Source organism: Pristis pectinata, chromosome 4 (genome assembly GCF_009764475.1).
Source record: "Pristis pectinata isolate sPriPec2 chromosome 4, sPriPec2.1.pri, whole genome shotgun sequence".
NCBI lineage: Eukaryota > Metazoa > Chordata > Chondrichthyes > Rhinopristiformes > Pristidae > Pristis > Pristis pectinata.
In genome coordinates this window covers 89949898-89968871 of record NC_067408.1, presented here as the reverse complement: position 1 = coordinate 89968871, position 18974 = coordinate 89949898, and the positions used below count along the sequence as shown (strand labels likewise).

Below are 18974 nucleotides of genomic sequence, written 5' to 3'. Positions count from 1 at the left end.
TTCCCTCTCCTATCAACTCCTTCTGCTTTCTGTAGAGAAACTCATGTTTTTACTTACTGTTTATACTTATTGAAATGAGTGTTTCATAGGGGGCAAGTGAAAGTAGAAAGAGCAAATATCTCTGAAGTGGGGTTCAGCAAAAACATTGTTTTGCAGCCATTGATATGAAGTTACTACAGGCATTGATTTAAAGTGACTTCATTGGGCATTGAAGATCCTGTTAGACAAGTGACATTGCAGCAAAATGCATATTAGTGAACACTTCCCCCATCAAGTACAAAAGTTGCAAACTTGTGTCAAGTGATCTTGTATTTCAGATAAATATAAGGTGGGTGTACTGAAAGAACATACATTATTTAATTACTATTTTCTGAGTCAACTTTTCAGTTACAGTAAGTGTTGCATCATGAACAAAATGCTATCAGCAGTAGCTTGTACAAGAATTCAAATTTCAGCATGTGATATCTGTAATCAATGTATAATTACTCTTAGCAACTCAATGTAACTATACTCTAAAGATATGCCATAGCTCCTTTTATTCCAACACCAAAGTATTTGTTACGAATTATCCACTTTTTGCCACTTAATTTGCCTTTTTTGTCTCTTTTTTAACAGAATATTTGAAAGGTGCTTCCGTTTGCTAATTTTTAATGAAAAGTTTTATGTGCTTTCTACTTTGTACTCCCTAGAACACATGAACTCCAAAGTCCAGCCTTTTAATTTTAGTTTTATGCTTGTGTGCTAATTTCAAGGTCATAGTCTTTTCCTTGGAGATTTTTATTTTTTTATTGCAGTGGATCATTTACAGATTACCTAAACATAAACGCAGCAATGGAAAATCACAGTAGAGTTTATCTCTGGCAGCTTGCGTATGCTGATCAGCCAGTGACTAGAAGAAAGGAACAGCTGTTGCCTAGGCAGTAGGAGCAATGTATCCTAGCAACAGATATACTTACAATGGAAACATAAGGAACATGAAGTGATCTGGGGCATGTGGCTGGTTAGGCTTGAGACAGTTCAATGATGGCGTGTCATGAAATAGGAAATGTAGAGTTGAATGAGTGGAAATTGTGAAATAAACTATTTCTAAATGCACAGAAGTTCTGAAATGTAGTTTCCTTGAGAAGATTGTGTAGGTTGCTGATCTCTTCTGAATGCTGTGCAGCAGAAAATAATGGTTTTCTTCTTTAATTAAATAGCTTTTTTTGTTTCAATAACCACATAAAACTTTTTTTTAAAATGTTGGTATTGATAATTTGAAATAAAATCAGACATAATGAAGCAGTAATGCTGTAGCCTAACAGAGGGAGCTGACTGGACATTTCACTTGTCAATCAAGCCTGGTGCCCACACCATTCCAAGTGACTAAGATCAATTTTGCGCACATAATTTATAAGTAACTGTCCTCCACTCACTGCATTTCTTAAGGGAAAAATCCCTGGTTTTACTGAGAGGTAGTATTATTTCTGTTTGTCTGCTCTTTAAACAGATTCTGTTTCCTGAGTAAATTAACTTTGTTTATGGTACAATAGACCATCTGCTGAGACTTGTACACACCAATCCAAATAAGTACACTGAAACATAAAATGGTGCCAACAAATCGATCATCAGTCAGAGATGGGTGGATTAACATTTTGGGTGTAAATATTCCATCAGAAGTGTTGACATAATTTTATCTTTCAGGTGCATATTGATTGACTTATCTCCAGTATTATAGATCTTTTAGATGAAACTAATAGTGTATTAGTGGATGTCTTATTTTACCTCTGGGATCCGTGCATTGTAAATTGTAAATTGTCCTATAATGCAAACAACATGTACTAATGTACAGTGCCTATTTATTGAAATGTATCAAAACATTAGTTTCTGAAGAGGTTTTTCTTATTGTCAAGTGACATTGGCACTTGTGGCATACAGAGTTATCAGAGTTGTCAGAGTCTGGAGAAAGTAAATGAGAATGGAGCACAATGGTGGCCAGTTCAGAAAGAAATAATGTTAAAGAATTTACATAATAAAGCAAATATATGGTATATGATAGAAAGCATAGAAAATTGGTTGGATAAATGCAAAGGGACAACTTTGGGGAGAAGGAAGAGTGCATTGAAAGATGGACTAAACTTGGAATGAGCAGTAGCAAAATAAAGTTAACTTCATAGGATCAATTTACAGTGATGAGTACAATGGGTAATTGTTACTTTTGCATCCAAACTAAATTTCTCCATATATGTTTAATATTTAGATCTAGTTGGTGTAATTTTCCTTGTCTATTAACTGTCATCATTTTAGTTGAAGAGTTGGTGTTTAGGCCCAGCATCCATTCTTCAGTGCTTTTTTTCTTGTGGATTCAGTTTTCACTGCTTTCTGTTTATTAGTACTCAAACACGTGCAGTCACACGTGGCAAGTACATTTTATAATAATGAATATAAACTTCATAAGTTGTGCCTTTAACAAATTGCTTTTGGCCCATTATGAATCATAGAAATCTACAGAAACATGCCCAGGTAGGTCAAAAAAAATTCTGATCTGACTAATTTGGATATTGGACATAGTCTGTCAAATGTTTGTCCAAGTACTTCTTAAAACAATGAGAATTTCTACCTCCTCCACCATTCACATTGTGTTTCCAGATCTGTACTATTCTTTGTCTGGAAGTATTTTTCTTTAACTCCTCTGTAATGCTTCTGACTACTATCTTGAATCTATGAGCAGTGAGCAAATTATTGGTGAATAATTGCTACTCAATAGCAATATTGGTGATATCTTTGAATACTTGTTAAGATTAGACGGTATCAGTAAATGGTCAGGTTAATTTTTTCATGCTTTTTGTATACACCTTGGCAATTTTCCATATTTTGTTAGATGCAAGTATTGTAAATGTGCTGTAGAGATTCAGCTTGTTCCGGAATACAAGTCTTCAATATTGTGACTGAATGTTTTCAAGGGCATTGACCCTTTAAAATACCCAGTATACATGACTGTTTCCTGATAATCATGTGGAGTGCAATTGAATAGGCTGAAGACTGACTTTTATAATGCTGGAGACCTTGGGAGAAAACAAATCATTCTCTTGGTGCTTCAGGTAGAAGATGGTTCGTCTTTCGTAGTTGTATGCTGAGCTCTGTAATCATTGAGGATGGGGATTTTCATCGCATTACTTTAATTATCCACTGCTATTCATAACTGGATACGAGACAATTGGAGAGGTTTAATATGATCCACTGAATGTTGAATCACTTATATCCACCTTTTAATAACTCCTGGCAGCTAGGCTATGAGATTATACAGTGTGTGGGGTATATTTTTGATGCTGATCAGAGCAGCAGCTGGAATTTCAGTTCTGAACTGCTGGATGTGCTCTGAATCTACACCATTTTATCTGGTAGATGGTGCCTGAAAACACTGGTGCAGGTATGGTTAGCGTACAGACGAGAATTTGAGTCCAGATGAAGGGTCTCGACTCGAAATGTCAACTGTCTGTTTCCCTCCATAAATACTGCCTGACCTGCTGAGTTCCTCCAGCTATTTGTGTGTTGCTCCAGGTTCCAGCATCTGCTGTCTCTTGTGTCAAGACTTTGAGTTTACCTGGGCTATGCAGTGGTCACTAATGCTAAACATGCTACAACAGGTGCATTAGCTTATGGTAGATTAGTCAAGGTAAGGTCAAGTTACCTAACTGCATCAATTGTTTCATTTTGAACCAAGTTTGGGAGCTGTACTTCAGAATTTAGCCAACTCACTCAGTATTGTTGCTAACTAAACCACTTTACTGATGAATGTCCATCAGGGTACATACTGTGCCCTTGGTATCCTCAGTACTACTTGTATGTGGAGGGCTTAGTGGTACTCAGCAGGAGGTTTCCTAGCCTGTGTTTTACTAGTTGTCGTGTGATTTCATGGGACTTACCCTTGATGTTGGAGATTCTTGGGACAAGTTCCTCCTGACTGAGTTGCATTGTTCTAGTACCTGCACCAGTGGGATTGTGATGGAGGATTTGAGAACATTCGATGAAAGGTATAATTCTGTGAGGATGACTATGATAAGCAGTTCTTGACCAGCCAGTGGGATTGCTCTCTCAATTTTGCATGAGGTTCCCATTTATTCATGAGGAGAACCTCTATGAATCAAACCAACACTTTGCCCCTATAATAAATGTAGAAGTTAGAGGTGATAGATACCTTGAACTAAGCTGAAGCACAAAGATATTTTGTAAGACTGGAATAGAGAATTCAATGTACAGCAGGTATTTCAAAGCAAAAAATATTGGGTTTTTTTTTGCAATATAGTTTTCCTGTTTGTCAAATCAGTTTCTGTTTGTTACTCTGCAAATCCAAAATAATATGCTCATTGTTATGGTCTTTGATAATGATGATCAGGAAGACTAAACATATAACCTTTCAGATACATACAGGCATAGACTAGGCCAGACAGTCTTTTGAGCTTGCTTTGCCATCTAGTAAGAATATGACTGATCTGATTTTTTGACTCCAGTTCCATTTTCCTGCTCAATCCCAATAACCCTTGATTCCTGTGTTGTCCAAAATAATTTAATCTGTCTATTTTAGCCCAAGTTTACTTAATGATCCAGCAACCATAACATTCTGGGGTAGAGAAATCCCAAAGGTGCACAACCTTTTAGAAACTTCCTCCTTTGTATCTTTCTAAGTGGTCAACCCCTTGTCCTGAGGCGATGCTCCTAATTCTAAACCTAGAGAGACGTCCTTACTGCATCTATCCTGTCAATCCACTTCAGAATCATATATGCTTCAATAAGATCTCTTATTATGTCTAATCGTGTTTTTCTAAGGGCTCTGTTGTCACTTCCCTAATAGCAGATTCTAGCATTTCCTGACACCTGAAGTTAGGCTATCCACCTTATAATTTTAGGTTTTTTCCCTCTTATTCCTTCCTTCCCTCCACCTTGAATAGATTGTATTGTAAAAGACCAAATGTTAACACTGTAACATTCTCAGAATGTAGAGAATTTTGGAAGATAACAACCAATAGCCTTTTTGAGAACCCTAGGTAAGCCTTCATTTTCAGGGGATTTGTCAGTGCTCATTCCCAATATTTTTTCTGGTACCACTGATATTAATTGTTTTAAATGTCTCACTTTGGTTACCCTGAAAATTTGGTATTCTTTTATTGTCTTCCCCAGTGTAGCATTGATATGAGCTCTTCTCTCCTCTCTCTTTAATCCTATAAATGAGTTCACATGCCCACTTCTGCAGTCCTGATATAGGGCTTTCACTCAATATGATAATCCTTCTGTCCTCTCTTCAGATGCTATATATGTTTTATTTGTATTTAAAATTATGGTAGTATTTAGAGGCTAGCCATCCTGGCTTGTCACTGACTGTCAAACAAAGTGCAAGCTTACTTGGTTCATTTTCCCTAGCAGGAATTGTTTGCAGTTGCATTGAGATGAGTCTCTGTGAACCTTTAGAGCCTTCACTGATCGCAACCTTAGCACCACAACCCCTCCTCAGTCTTGCCCTGATTGCTACTTTTCCCAGCCCAAATCAATGCCTACTGTTTCTTTTGTGACCTTATCTACTGCTGTCTTTGGTCATTGCTTATCTTGGTCCTGAATGGCTGGTTTTGAATGGTCATGTTAGCACATTCCATTGTCAGATCAGGGCATTGAGAAGGGGATCATGATCAACTGCTGGGACAGAGTTAGAGGCAAGGATCAGGCTCAATGGTGTGATGTCCTTTGAGGGGGTTGAAGGACCCAAGGGAGAGCTGTTGCATGGAGTAGGTCTTTAACTTTTAGTCTTGCCTGTCGTGCCTGTCGTGCCTTCCAAGTGTTGAACAGTATGGCCTGGACTTGCTCAGAAGGGACCCCTTTAACTGACCATGAAGCCATCTCGTATGCTGTAAAGGCATATGCTGCTGCAGGAGTGATGTGTAAGGCCCGTGGGCTGCAAAGCATGAAATTGTGGAGGTGAAGTCCAATTGTGCAGTGCACACTGTTAGACATGAGAACTCATAGCCATCAGGAAAATTGTTGAATTTGCTATCAATGTGATTACTCTACAATTTTCCTCAGCTTGCAATTTCTATGAAAAATCTGTCATCACAAGCATTAGGTTACGTGATGGAATTTTTACTTTAAAGAATTCATAAAATTGAGATGATCTGTGTAAGAAATAGTTAGGAATATTCATGTTTTGGATACTCATGTTTTGAATTGTAGTGCCTCCATTATCTTAGGTGGAACAGTGGTAAAAGGAATATAGATAGACTTGTTGTACATAAACTGATGGTGAATATAAGCTGCTTTTCCCGTCAATACACAAAAAGTGCTGGAGGAACTCAGCAGGTTAGGCAGCATCTATGGAGGGAAATAAACAGTCGACATTTTGGGCCAAGACCCTTCATCGGGACTGGAAAGGAAGAGGGCAGAAGCCAGAACAAGAAGGTGGGGGGGAGGAGCACATGCAGGCAGGGGATAGGTGAGTTCAGGTGATAGGTGAGATCAGGTGAGAGGGGGAAGGTTGGTAGGTGGGGAGGGGGGTGGAAGATGTAATAAGCTGAGAGGTAATAGAAGAGGCAAAAGGCTGAAGGAGGAGGAATCTGGTAGGAGAGGGCAGTGGACCATTGGAATGGAGGATGGATGCACACTTAGTCACGAGAACGCATAGCCATCAGGAAAATTGTTGAATTCACAATCAATGTGATTACAATTTTCCTCAGCTTGCAATTTCTATGAAAAATCTGTCATCATAAACATTAGGCTATCTGATGGAATTTTTAGTTTAAAGGATTCATAACATTGAGATGATCTGTGTAAAGAAAATATAGTTAGGAATATACTGTTGAGACCTTGTGCAGTTTGGGTAACCGCTTTGTTGAGCATCTTTGCTCCGTCCACCGCAACATCCAGGACCTCCTGGTGGCCACCCACTTCAATTCCATGTCCCACTCCCATACTGATATGTCTATCCATGGCCTCCTCTACTGCCATGTTGAGGCCAGACACAGATTGGAGGAAGACCTCATATTCCGCCTTGGGAATCTCCAACCTGATGGCCTTAACATCAATTTCTCTAATTTCTGGTAACGCCACCCCTTTTACTCCCCCCCACCAACTCATTTGTCTTTCCTTATTCTTGTGGCTCCCTTCCCCCACCTAGATGACGTGCTCCTCCTCTCCCCTCCCCTTACTGAATTCCTCCTCCTTCAGCCCTTTGCATCTTCTTCCTATCATCTCTCAGCTTATTACACTTCCACCAACCTACCTTACCCCCTCACCTGGACTCACCTATCCCCTGCCTGTGTGTGCTCCTCTCCCCACCACCTTGTTCCGGCTTCTCACCCTCTTCCTTTCCAGTCCTAATGGAGGGTCTCGGCCCAAAACGTCAACTATTTATTTCCCTGCAGGGATGCTGCCTGACCTCCTGAGTTCCTCCAGCACTTTTTGTGTATTGCTCCCAAGATTCCAGCATCCGCAGAATTTCTTGTGTCTTGGTTTTCCTGTCAAGCACTTTCCTCCTCCTCCTCCTCCTCCTATCTCACAGAAGTATGCATATGTTAAAATTTGAGAGGAACTAGGAGAAAGGTATTTCAAAGAGAATAGTAAAGTGCCTTCCATCATGCTGCTGTGCCCTTGAGTTAGGGAATGGAATAATGGCTCAGGTTCCCATCTGATTGCAGTTCAGCTACACTGAAGCTAATGTATGCTTGTATGTAAACATTGGGCAAGGTAGGATTGGCTTCAGCTGTAATACTATTACTCAAGAAGTTGGCTGTTGAAATTAACAATTTATAAACACACATTAAGGAACTTGTTTGATGAACTTTGTGGCTGTGAGGACCCATGAAACTGAACGTTTTTGTCGAAGAGCATTAAACATGGAGGTGGAGGTTAAATCATCATGTCTGATATGGTGTTCAAATTTGTGTCTAATATATAAAAAAGTAAATGTGTAAGTATTGGTACTGAAAGTTCTAAGTGTTTCTTATATATTTATAGGTCTGGCTGGAAAGATTTTGAGTACCATTGAAGAGATGGGATTTAATTACAGTGCACTTCAAATGGTAAGATGAATAATATGTTGTGAAAATATTGGGCTAGAAATTATATGGCTCTTAAAATATGTGCTAAAGTAAGGCTGCGCTTTTTTTATCCTGGCGTTAGTGTGTAATTTATTTTTGCATCTAATGTTCAAGTATGCTTGGAGGCTCTCATCTCATTTTTTCCATCAGTGCTCAAAAAAAAGGACATCAAGTGAAGTCAATGCAAGAAATTTCACAGATCTTCCACACTCGTGAAACTACCCAATGCAGACTAATGTCATTTTTGCACCTCTTTAAAGGGGAAGTGAATACTGAATTCTACTATTGTTGGAAGTCTTTGCATCTTGAGCACTGTAAAGAAGAATGACTGCATAGATATGGAAATGAGTGCCCTGTTTTATTGATTGCAGACATAGGCACCTTGGAAGAATTTATCAACAGCAGGGACATCCTGAACTATAGGGGATCTATGAAGACCCCAAGGGCTGAGATGAAGCATCCATGACCAATCGAGTCCAGAGTGATGCGTTGAGGACTTATTCTAGTGCCAAAACAAATTTAATGATCTTGCATGTATATCTCGCATCCTGCTTTTACCTCATTGTACAGTCACTGCTGCCTTCTTTCTCAGAGTAACCGTGCACTTCTGCCTTTCTCATTCCAGGTATACAAGAAATACCACTTTGCTGGATTTTTGCCAATTAAATCTTTCACTACTAAGTCCATAATGATCAGAAAATTAAAAAAAACAGTGCTAGAAGTCGGTAATAAAAATAGAAAATGCTGGAAATCAATTAAGGCAGCACCTATGGATGGAGAAGTAGAGTTAACTTTCAGGATCCAACTGACCTCCTGAGTGTTTCCATCATTTTCTGTTTTTATTCCAAAATGATTGGGCATTCACTGGATCTGTGACAATGAGTATACTTTATTCAAAGCAAGTGAAGCCTGATACATTACAGGGGCTTGATGGGAGCCAACAGAAGGTAGCCTGATTCATTTTATCCAGCAAGCCCTGGGTCAGAGATATAATGTTTGCTGAATTCCCCTACCATCAGTGCTGAATGCCTCCCCTGGCATTATTCAGATTTAGACAGTGTATCTATCTGGAATTCTGTCCCCTTCTCTCTCAGGCTAGATCTGTTCTGTGATTCCAAACCCCAGGCAGAATTGCTTTACAATATTCCTTCTTGGGATCCTCTCTTGCTTTCTTAATGCAGTGAGGTCTACGGAGCAGTAATTAGTCCATTCACAGATTTACATAAGTTACTGTTTCTACTGTCCAGGAGGGGCCATGCTCAATGACATTTCTGGGTCATTGATTAATTCATCACCATTCCAAAAGGTCCACAGATGAATTATATGTAAACAAACACTTTGGATCATTAGATCCAATAAGTGATGAATTTACTTGCTGTCTGTAAAGGTGGTGGAGGCAGAAAAACTCATCACATTTGAAATGTACCTGCATGAGCACATGATCTACACGGGTACAGATCGAGAGCTAGGTAAGTGGCACACTAAGGTTCTCCTACATGGAGGTAAACTAAATGGCTCAGGATGTTTGGCTGGCCTGGAAGTACTCTTTAGAAGTTGTAGACCAGACAAAGGCATGTGGAAAAATAGGCAATAAGGGAATGCACAAAAATGATTACCAAATCATTACATGGTTTTGGCATTAATTGGATGCATTAAAAATGTTTGTTATATTTATTTGCTTTATCTTGCTTTCATTGCTGTGCAGAAGAGCTCCATGAGAAAACCATATAGAGGATTGGTAAAAAGGGCACTGTGGCACTGTGGGGTTTCAACATTTTGTTTATTTGTTGGACATTAGGTGTTGGTGGGAATGGGTGGGAGTCGGTATTTGTTCCTCGTGCTTGGGTGCCATTGTTTAAAGTGAAAGAAAGGCTCGCAGGGAAGGATCTTCAACTTTGCTTTGGAGGATGGGGTCAGTGATGGATAAACACACAAGAAGGAAAGATGTATGTACTCTGAGAACAGGTCCCCCTAACTTTCTAGGTGATAAAGATTGAGGCTTCTCATCGTGATAACGAAATCTTTCGTAGGTTGCTGCCACCTAGTTGAAAAATGGCACCCATTCCAGGCATTGAATCACTGTTGCGATTCATGGGTTTGGCAATGGAATGGTTGTTTCAAACTATTTGAGACAGAAAATTTGTCGGTGATTTTGAGGTTGCACTAATGGGGGGAAAATACTGAAATTTCATCAGTGACTGGGGTTGCACTCATGGCAAGTACAGAGCCTTTGTACAGTGTCGTTGAGCGTAAGTTTTTTTTTCCCCTTTCAATCCAGACTTGAGCCTTTGAGATGGTGCAAGGGCTTTGCAAGATATGGATTTGAGTTCCTCACTGCAGCACTCACAATGTTTGACATTGTCTTGTTGAAGTTAGCTTCTGATAACTGATGATTTTAGGATCATTCCCCTGGGGAATGGGTGAAGGTAATGCCGTTATGTGTCATGTGGAAATGGTGATATTTAATGGAGATTTTCATTGCCAGGCACTTGAGTCACTGGATGGGAAACTACTTGAACTTTCAAATCAACATAGTGATGAGATCCTTCTGCAGTAAGATGTGAACCTTTACTAGCTGCACCCGGAACTAGGGAAATGAGGACCTCAAGTGAATCCCAGAGCAAAAAAAAACCACAATCTCATAATACATTCAAAAGAGTCTTTGTTGCTGTTTGCTGCCCGAGTTCTATGCTTCCTCCTCTTGCTGCAGCTGGGTTTAGCTGAATGCAATAAAACCTGTATCTTGGGACATCATCTAACTGATCTACATAGTAAAAGCACCTCTTGATAACGTTAATCTCGTACTGTGCAGAACTTGTAACGGCCCCATTCCAGCAATTGTAGTTGCTCTCACCAGTATAAGCATGAGATCAGTAATGAAGCGAGGGGGATAGCCTTGCTTTTTTTCCCTACTAAGATTTACCTATGTGTTCAATATGGCAGAATAAAGTGGGCAAAGTAGACAGCTTGAAAATGAGTGCCCCTTATCTGCCTCCTGGATACATCGTGTTGACTGTAATGATTTTTTCCTTGATTGTAATGGCCTATTTGTATATTTGGAGACTGATGCCTTTTGTCTGCTGTTCTTGAAATGCTGATTTACTCTATGTATCATGTACATAAACTGTCACTCTCCTGGAGTGAAAGTAAGTTAAATCTCTTAGTGGTATGGTAGTATTGCTAACATTGTCAATTTAACCCATTTGTACTGATTGTATTGGCCATTTTTTTTTATTGGTACTCAGTACTGGCCTATGTTCACCTTTAGCACTTCCCTAACCTTCAAGTAGCCTGCTGTCTTGATCAGTCTGTGTGCCTGTGAAGTTTGCTATGCTCTCCTCCATTGGGAAGCATACAAATTCACTTCTTGTGTAGAGCACATCTGTGATGTCTCAAATGCAGTGGAGAGCTGTAATTGGGGAGAAAAAGCAAAAGTTATCCACTGATGTAAATAATAATCTGCTGAGAACTTCTGAGTGATGGAGACCATCACGTGTAGAGATAATAGAGGGCAGGCACAGTAGTGTAGCGGTTAGCGCCAGCAATCTGGGTTCAATTCCGGCCGCTGTCTGTAAGGAGCTTGTACATTCTCCCCTTGACTGCGTGGGTTTCCTCCCACATTCCAAAGAAGTACAGGTTAGGAAGTTGTGGGCATGCTATGTTGGCGCCGGAAGCGTGGCGACACTTGTGGGCTGCCCCCCAGAACACTCTAAGCAAAAGATACATTTCACACTGTGTTTCGATGTACATGTGACTAATAAAGATAAATGATCTCAACAGCCTAGGTTCAGTCTATAGAAGGTGACAGACATGTGACATTGCCAAAATAGACAACCTTAGCCTTTGGGTTCATTGCAGCTAGAAGTGTGGTTCCCAGAACTCTATTGGGGATTGGCCCACTTAGTCAGAGCTCTTGTGTCCTTTCATTTTCATACTCTTTTGGCACATCATCTTTGGGACCTCCTCTTCCTGCTCCTGATTATGGAAGTTTGGTGCTCTATTAAATCACCTATTGTATCCATGAAAGGTCAACTTGAGCTCTGGTCTCACCTGGTCTCTGCACATGACTTGTATTTGCAGGGAAAAGAACTAATTTCCATCACAACTTCCATTAAACCAAGTGATTGATGATCCTTTAATGTAGCATAATGCAAGACATTGCCCTGCTGTTAACATGGCATTTGTGGTCCATACTGAGTGTTAATTGCACAATCTAAGAAGCCTAGTATAAAAATTGAACCCAGCTGCAGATGTTTCAGGAGCAAAGTGAAGAAATGCTTCTTCATACAAAGGACAGTATAACTTTGGAACTTTCTTCCACAAATGACAACTGATGCGAGGCCAGTTATTAATTTTAATTCTGAAATTGGTAAGATCCTTGTTAACAGAAAATATTAAGCAATAATTGGGTGGGGGGGGGGTGGAGTTAGGTACATGGAGTTAAGTCACAGCTCAGCTCTGATATTGACATGACAGCAGAGATTTGAGGAACTAAATTGCCTATTCCTGCTTCTAAATTAGGTAGCCTTAATTTAACTTGTTAATAAGTTCAAAGTAAATTCTTTAGACTGAATCAATATCTTAAGTTTTTAGTTGCTGTGATCTGGAGAAGTATAAGGACAGCGTGATATGTGACATTTTGTAAGGACAACAGAGAGACATTGTGTGTGTTAATTCCTGCTGTTTTCCATTTTATCAATGTATTCAGAATGTCAAAACTTAAAGTGGATCTGTCTTTCTCATTTATCCCTGACTATCTTGCATAACTCTCAAAACTTCTTGTATGCACATAACTGTGTATTAATGATTTGATAATTAAAGCACTCCATTCTATAGTATAGGTCTTATTCAAAGATATGCAGTGTACTTCCTTTACATTATCTAGATTGGCAGATAACAGGCTATAAACCAATGTGGTTATTTATGTGTAGAAATAGTGATAACACAAGTTTTAAATAGCCTACTTGCCTTCTCATTTTCTTCTGGGAATGGTATGTTTACATGTGGTCTCTTTCAGATAGAGTATTTGTTTTTGGCTAGCATTTGCAGTAGATTATCTCACTGTGATTAAAACAGATTATCATTTGACTAGTTGAGGTTAACCTGCCATGCTCTAATGGCATGCTTTGTTTTTTTTATTGCCAACTTTACTATTAGGGTGCCCTTCATTATTAGGAAACTTTTGGACTAGGCTAAGGCTAAAAATAATCCTTGATTTGCAAACATTCAATTTAAGAATTTTCACTGTAACGTAGTTCACTTTAGGGTACATGTCTTGATTTGCAAAGTGTTTCTTTTGTTATAATTTTTTTGAGCTTTTTGGTGCCTGACAAAATAAGTTGTTTCAAGTGCTTTAGTTCTAAATGTTTGTAAAGTTCATGTATTTCCTTTCATACTTTGTTCTGCTCTGTGAGAGTGAGACTTGGTTGATAGGTTTGCAGGAATCACTGGGCTGCTCTGAGATGGTCATGTTAACATTTTGTAGTCAGTCAACGTGATACTGTTCAAGTAGTAATAAGTCTTCGTGTAGGGGGCTCATTTCACACTGTGATATATTGCTGCTTGACTTATGCATTCACCTTGCTGTGCTTTTGGTTTGGTCAGTTAGGGTTTTGTTCCAAGAAGTTGAAAGCACCCATGGAATTTGAAGTGGGGGAGCCACTGGTGGGGAATATTTACTCAATTTTTTAAAACTGGTAGGATTACCCAATTGTTATTGAGCCCCAGTAGAAAGGTACTTGAAGGATCATAATTAACCTGCAGGCATTGAGACCATTCCCAGCTCTTCTGCCATTGTATTTGAGTGATCTTGGAAGTATTAAATTCATGTCGGTCACCAGTGGGACTGTTGTCAATGCAACATTCCTTATTGCTTCCAGAAAGCTCGCTTTGATGTTGGAGACAGAGAGAGACATGGTCAGTAGTTATAGTTAGTAGGAACCCATTAATAGTAACAAATGAGCACTAGCCTTCAACCTCTTTCTATTGTATCCTATATTGACACTTTAAGAGTCTCCAGTCTACCTTTAGTGATATTATAAGTAATAAATGGCAATTGAAATTACAGGTGCAGCTGTGTCAATAAGATTGCTATCCATTAGGTTGACAGACCGCAGCCACTTGACATAATGGATTCCACTTGACATAATCGGTCCTTGAAACTAACCACGGTATTTACTCAGACCACTTTTGAAACAATACAACAATTGAAGTAGACCCCTATAGAGTATAGAAGGACAACAGAGGAAATCTTGAGTCATAAATGAATGTGCATATATCTGTTCAGTTATGTATTGGAAATGGGCCTCTATAGATTGCTTCAAAATGTTACACCTGGCAGAGATGTTACAGTAGTGAGAATAGAAAAAGGTTAGAAGATCAGATTCAGAGACATGACCCTGTTGAGTTTGATCCAGGAATAAGCGAGATTATTATACAAGGTTTGAAAGAACATGAAGTGGCTGGTTTGGATATTTCAAGAAACACACACACCTGCGTAATATTCGTCTTGCGGGGAGGCAGCAGATGTAGAAATCATGTCGGCCGAAAATATTTCCAAGGAGCTGAAGTGAATCATTGAGCAGGGTGGCTTCTCTCTTAAGCAATGCTAAATGCAGATGAGGTGGGGCCTTTGTTGGAGAACATCTCCAGGGATGAGTAAGATTGCCTTACTCTTCTCAGAATGGTAAGGGTGAATTTAAACTCGAGTCTTTCTTAAGTAACCACTTGGGGCTCTAACAGAATACTCCAGTGTTGTGGTGATCTAACAGAAAAGTGTTATAGCACTGCTCTTCCATTGTTTCATCATTCTCTTCGTACCTTATGAAGATTAATCTGGACAGCAGCCTTTTTCATCATTGACAATGCCCCTGAACATCAATTAACATCAAGAATGTAGCTTTCAACATTCGGGTAATGTTTTTTTGCTCCATAACACCACTTTATTGTTTCAGCCCCTGGACCAGGATACTTTTGCTATATTTGATGCTTACCACGTGCAGTGTATAATGAGGCATGTCATTTTGGAGTTGAGCAGCAATGACAAATCTGCCATTCATGTGAAATACAATTTGTATGCCAATGCTTGCTGTGATATAAGGCAGAATACTTCCTTAGCTTCATGGATTTGTGTCCCTGGAAAAAGTGAATCTGCATATCAGTATAACAGTACACCATCTCTGATCACTTCTCTGTATCCTTCTCAACTTGCACCCTCCTTTTCTTTCCACAAACACCACTTTGTCTGTGCCCTAGAATAAACTCATTCTCAAGACACTTGCAACAGTAATTTCAAATTTTCAACATTAGCATCTGGCCCAGCATTCATCATGACTTTTCATATCTTTGCCTTACTTTGATGCCATGGTTTGAAGTAAAACAACTACTTGATGACTCATTTCGACTTTAAGTCAAAGGGACATTGTCTTGAAAATTAATAGCAGTGAGCAGGTTTAACCATTTATCACTACATCTTTCGGAACCAAATTAAGCACTGTAGGGCTTTGCACTCCTGTGCCAAAACTGCTTTCTATTGGAGAATCATCTTGGGCTGAAAGGACAGTTCTTGGCTTCTCTTATCTACTACAGTTATCTTGCATCCCTCTCCTCCCACTCTTTCAAAAAAAAACGAGCACAAGGAACTCATTGAGTACTTTGTCACTAACATTGAGTTCATCTGTTCAACAATCTTTGCTGCTTTTCTCCCTTCCCAAGCCCACCAAGTCAAACTTCTCCAAGATCCTCTCTGCCCCAATCCTGATTTTTAAATTTTTTTTACATTTTATTTTATATTCCATCATGGTACCTTGGAATTCATCCTGTCCAGGAGTCCTAACTGCTTTAGTGTGTATTCTCAAAGCTATGACCCTTTGTTGTAGGCACCCCAGGCAGGGGAATAATCACGTCTACCTTGTCAACCCCCTTAAGGCCTTGACAAGTAGGATTAAGGAGAATCCCAAGGATATTTAATGGACCCTTTAGCCCTCCTAATTCCTTGTTCAAGTCCTTCCTGCTTCCTTTATATTCCTAAAGGTCCTTGTCTGATTTCAGCTTCCTAAATGTTACATACACTTCCTTTATTCTTTTTGACTAAACTTGCAATATCTCTTGTCATCCAAGGTTCCTGAACTTTGCCATCCTTTTCTTTCATCTTCAGGAACATGCTGTTCCTGAACTCTAACCAGCTGGTCTTTAAAAGACTCTATGTCAGGACTAAAGTTGCCCCCAAAAAGTCTCTCCCGATCTACTTTCCCCAGTCCCTGCCTAGTACTGTTGTAATTAGCCTTCCCCTACTTTAGCCCTTTAACACAATGGCCAATCTTATCCTTATCCATATCTATCTTAAAGCCTACAGAATTATGATCACTATTCTCAAAATGCTCCCTCACTGAAAATTTGATCACCCGACCAGTCTCATTCCCCAGTGCAAGGTCTGGTATGGACCTTTCTCCGGTTGGACTATTCACATATTGTTTCAAGAAACCCTTCTGGATGCACCTAACAAATTCTGACCCCCTGGCACAGAGTCCCAGTCAATATTAAGGAAGTTAAAATTGCCCACTACAGTTGTTTTTGCATCTTTCCATGATTTGCTTACAAATTTGTTCCTCCAGCTTCCGCTGGCCATTAGGAGGCTTATAATATAACCTCATCACAGTGATTGCACCTTCCTTATTCCTGAGTTCTACCCATATTACCTTGCTGGATGAGCCATCCATAATGTCCTGTATGTGCAGCTGTTACATTCTCTATGACTCTATAAAACAGTCTCCAATTCACTCCATGTACTTGTTCTCAAGGTTGCCTTTTAATTTACCCAGTCTGTATGAAGATTAAAGCTGCCCATGGATATTACATTACCTTACAGTCCTTCACTATTTCTTGTTTACTAGTTCAGCCAACCATATTGCTACTGTTAGGGAAGCCTATAGACCACTACTCCTGGTGTTTCTCCACCTTGCTATTCCTCATCACCACCAAATTTCGTTTACCTGGAAATTAAATCTCTAAGCTCCATTGAACCCAAATGCTATGAAAAATGAATAGTGAACAAAAAATGGGGGAATTGCAATATAGTTTATGAAAACTTTTTTTTATTCTGGATTCCTCTGCATATCTGCCATGTCACTAACTTTTTAGCTGGTCTCTCAGGTTTAAGGATAACCTGTTTCTACTCCAGTTCTCTGGATTCTGAAATGGCTGAGGCCAGTGAAGGACCCACAGACTCTACTGCAGGTGATGTTTGAGGGGACAGGCATGTGGGTAATTTGTAAGATGGTGCAATCCTTCTGCCATTGATACAGGGCTTCTGTGTTTCCCTACGTCGACTGCAGGATATCAGTGCCATCATGAATGTTCCTTCTTCGAGCGGTCATGGGCTAGGGATTCCCAAGAATTAGTGAGGACATTGCGTTTTTTTTCAAGGAGGCTTTGCACATATTCCTGAATCTTTTGCCCACCATGACAGAATTCAGAATAGTGTGTCTGCTTCAGGAGTCTGGTGTCATACATGTGAGTGATGTGCCTGCCTAAAGGAGCTGACCAAGGGTAACTACGGTCTCAATGCTGAGGCTGTTGGCTTGGGAGGATGCTAACATTGCTTATCCTGCCAGCAGATTTGGAAGACTTTGTGAAGAGGTCTTTGGTATCCTTTCAGTGCCTTGAGATATCTACTAGAGATGATCGAAGCCTCACGTTTATATAAGAGGGCAGGAATACTGCTGCCCAGTAGAGCTTAATACAAGTAATTCTGCCACATGATGCGTGAAGGACCCTGAACATGAGCAGTGGTGTCCATGTCTGGACAGTACATTCAGGATTTTCATTTTCACTTTCATTGGAATAATATGTTCTGGCAACAGGCAACTCCTGGAGAAGCAAACTTTCACATCGCCTGCAAAGACTGCATCCACTTGACTTAAAAGGGACCCTGTTGAGCAGTTTTCCTTGGAAGTGCCTGCTGAGGCTGAGTCATCTGAAGATGGGGGAAACGTTGAGTGTTATTTTTTGTGTAGTTAAGTGAATCTTGTGGTATATAAACTAGATCATCATAAGAAAGAGGTAATTTGAGTACATAGAAGAGAAAGTTCAAATGCTTTTTAAAGTGGTGGAAATCAACTCTTGTTTACTTTTTTTTTCTTCTACCCACAGTTTAATGTAGAACGAGCCAATGCAGAGGAGTTCTTAGAAGTATACAAAGGAGTTGTTGCTGAATACAATGTAAGTAGGTTGTAGGTAAAGGCGGATGAAGAACATTAAAAATAAGCAGTGAGGGTGGGAGGAACTTAATGCAGAACACAAAATGTACAAGTTAACTAATTTTGACAATGGATAATGAAATGATTCCTGGACTATATAAACAATGTATCCTACTTTGGTAATTGTCATGAGAAATGCACACAGAAAAAATGAAAATAAAATCCTTTGATTGTATTTTCAGCTGTAATTCATTTTAAACATCCACTAACTTTCAAACCTACATATTTAAGAGAATGGTTTATTACCTGTCTGGTCACCATGTGCATCTAAGGAATATAGATTACAGTGTCTTGAGTCCAGCCAGTTGGTAGGGCTGTGTCAATTAATTTCAGTCAGGGTCGCTATTAGGATCCACAATTTGCTTGGTGTCCAAAGTTGCCAGCTTGAAAAAGCCAGATCTTGCTCTCTCACCTGCAGTTCAACAGTTTGCTGTAACTACTGGACAACTTCTTGTACACTGTTAAACTCAGAAATTATAAAAAAAATTAAAGGGGTATCTTGATCAGCTAGGTATGTGGGCTGAGGGTTGGCAAATGGCTTTCAATCCAGATAAATATGAGGTTATGCATCTTGGGAGATCAAACCAGAGTAGAACTTATACAGTGAATGGTAGGGCCCTGGGGAGTGTTATGGAACACAGCAACCTAGGAGTGCAAG

At 39.6% G+C, this 18974-nt stretch overlaps 1 protein-coding gene across 8 annotated transcripts in view; it reads left to right on the top strand.

Moving 5' to 3' along the window:
• The window catches only part of nme7 (NME/NM23 family member 7), a 104757-nt gene that overhangs the window by 54407 nt on the left and 31376 nt on the right, over positions 1–18974 (top strand). For all 8 annotated transcript variants that reach the window (XM_052015070.1, XM_052015069.1, XM_052015074.1 and 5 more), the window contains 2 exons: positions 7978–8042; positions 18210–18278. In XM_052015070.1, the coding sequence (XP_051871030.1) occupies positions 7978–8042; positions 18210–18278 (134 nt within the window). The remainder of the gene's footprint in view (positions 1–7977; positions 8043–18209; positions 18279–18974) is intronic.